The sequence below is a fragment of the Brassica oleracea genome, chromosome C9 (assembly GCF_000695525.1).
Source record: "Brassica oleracea var. oleracea cultivar TO1000 chromosome C9, BOL, whole genome shotgun sequence".
Classification (NCBI taxonomy): Eukaryota; Viridiplantae; Streptophyta; class Magnoliopsida; order Brassicales; family Brassicaceae; genus Brassica; species Brassica oleracea.
The window spans coordinates 8,597,041-8,599,282 of record NC_027756.1 but is presented as its reverse complement, the minus strand read 5'-3'; the positions used below and the strand labels follow the sequence as shown (position 1 = coordinate 8,599,282).

Sequence of the window (2,242 nt, the reverse complement as noted above, 5' to 3'; positions counted from 1 at the left end):
AGATGACTGTCTGTCGGTGATGTTATCTCTGCTCCAGTTGTTGTAACGTCGGCCAGATTTAGGATCTTGGACTTGGTCGCTCTTCTCAGGAGATTGTTGGTCGTTTTCTCCGATTCTAGGATTCACCTAACGTTAAGAAGAACATATAATTCATGGGTATCACTTTGATGAAAAGGTAACAACGTATAACCCTAACACCAAATTATTAATTCATAACCAGATCGTCAACATTGAAACCCAAATGGTTTATACTTTTTTCTCTGTTGATCCATGGATTCTATCTACACGTCTTAATGAATACCATGGAGCTTTATTATAATAGGACAGTTTTTGCTCTCTCCAGAGACCATCCACGTCACCAGCTCCTTTATGTTCGTGGGTCCCACAATAACATAAAATCTCTCTAATATTTTAGATATCGCGAGATATGGTTTAGACAAGTCGTAACTTTTCCGCTTTCCAAGCGTTTCTGTTCTTCTTCTTCATCCCATGAACCTTCTTCATCATCTCCACGCCCTACCAAGCGATCTAAGGTTAAGATCGATGCATCCGCTATTGAATATGTACGTTAGTTCTTGTCCGAATCTGAGTTGTTTTTTTTTGGTTTCGAATCTGAATCATATCCTCATTTTGACAATCTCCCGGTTGAAATCATTAGCCATTTATTCGAAGATGACTGTCTGTCGGTGATGTTATCTCTGCTCCAGTTGTTGTATCGTCGGCCAGATTTAGGATCTTGGACTTGGTCGCTCTTCTCAGGAGATTGTTGGTCGTTTTCTCCGATTCTAGTATTCACCTAACGTTAAGAAGAACATATAATTCATGGATATCACTTTGATGAAAAGGTAACAACGTATAACCCTAATACCAAATTATTAATTCATAACCAGATCGTCAACATTGAAACCCAAATGGTTTATACTTTTTTCTCTGTTGATCCATGGATTCTATCTGCACGTCTTAATGAATACCATGGAGCTTTACGAGCAGGTGCCATTGTGAAAGTTGGTGGCTTCGAAGTTGGTCGTTGCACTAATATGTACAAGAGAACGGATAGCCCTTTCATCTTCCAACCAAATCCCAAAGTTTTTGGAGGTATGGTCACCTATATTTCACATTGTGCATATACAGATGGTCAATCTTTTCTATGCAAATATATTGCTAGCTATGTGTAACTCTCACTCACTAACGCACACTCGGTCATGTTAGGTAATCTCTATCTGAACTCCACCCCGGCTACCAAATTTTATTTGGACACCAACATCCTTGCCATCGAAGCTTTCACCAATAGGTCAGTGTAAAGTGTTATGCAAACAGAGCATCACCATATTATTCTACTTTTTAACCCACGCTTAGATAACCAACTGCGTTTCATTTGTACATCGCTTCTGCTGTCTATTGTCCAATCAATATTAGCTATAAGCTATATGGCATGCTTGCTAAAATATTTCTTTGGACGCATCTTGGGTGTTGCACCAACCAAGGCTTTCCCACGTACATGTTTCAATAGCAGGCCTCCACACGTACATAGCCACGTCAAACAACCAGGTTTCCAAAACTCTATTTTCTATCATTTCTTAACTTTAAAAATTAAACTTGTCCCACCTACTTGTTCTCCATTGTCTCCGTAAAGACCCAGAAAGCTAACTTCCTTTTTAAAGCTTGGAAGTATGCTACAACAGAATGGTTGGTCGTACGTTTCTTGCACCGGTTGCAGCAGGGAGTTGGACAAATCATGGACTGCACTATACCGCAACAAATGTGTATCACCCAAGATCGCCGGGGTTTTAAGGTAACAAAGAGTCCTACATAATCATACCTATCCAAGTTTAAATAAGACTTGGACGTAAACGTAAACTCCTCATGTATCACTTTGAGTTGCCTGTTGACAATGGCCATGAAAAGTAATACGTTTGTTGTCAGTCCAAGAGGACAAAAAAAAAATGTAACCACAGTCGCTCTTGAGGAGGTTAACGTCCATAGTTACACTTATTTAATCTCTTGCTTCTCACCTGTTTATAGTTAATTGTCATTTAAAAACTTTTACAACTGCGACAGGTTAATGGCAGTGGAGGGTATGAGCTTTCAAGCTGCCTTGCGGATCTTGATGGGCAGCAGTACCTTTTCCAAATTCGGATAACGCCCTATAATTTCACTCCCAGACACCGGACCTTCACAGTGTCTGCAATCAGTGATGATATTTGTTCCTAAAACTCAGTCAGAGGTAGGCTACGTGAGGTAC

The 2,242-nt window shown here is 40.0% G+C and overlaps 1 protein-coding gene across 3 annotated transcripts; it reads left to right on the top strand.

Moving 5' to 3' along the window:
- The first annotated feature begins 427 nt into the window (after nt 1–427).
- On the top strand, nt 428–2,239 carry LOC106316498. Of its 3 annotated transcripts, none has more exons than XM_013754400.1 (6): nt 428–563; nt 659–1,095; nt 1,210–1,291; nt 1,485–1,548; nt 1,683–1,792; nt 2,059–2,239. In XM_013754400.1, exons 2-6 carry the CDS (start codon nt 912–914, stop codon nt 2,138–2,140), a joined length of 522 nt encoding a protein of 173 aa, XP_013609854.1. In that variant the 5' UTR covers nt 428–563; nt 659–911; the 3' UTR covers nt 2,141–2,239. The 3 variants fall into 3 exon arrangements, with proteins under 3 accessions (XP_013609854.1, XP_013609853.1, XP_013609851.1); XM_013754399.1 differs by having other exon boundaries at nt 1,662–1,792; XM_013754397.1 differs by having other exon boundaries at nt 1,634–1,792.
- The last annotated feature ends 3 nt before the right edge of the window (nt 2,240–2,242 follow it).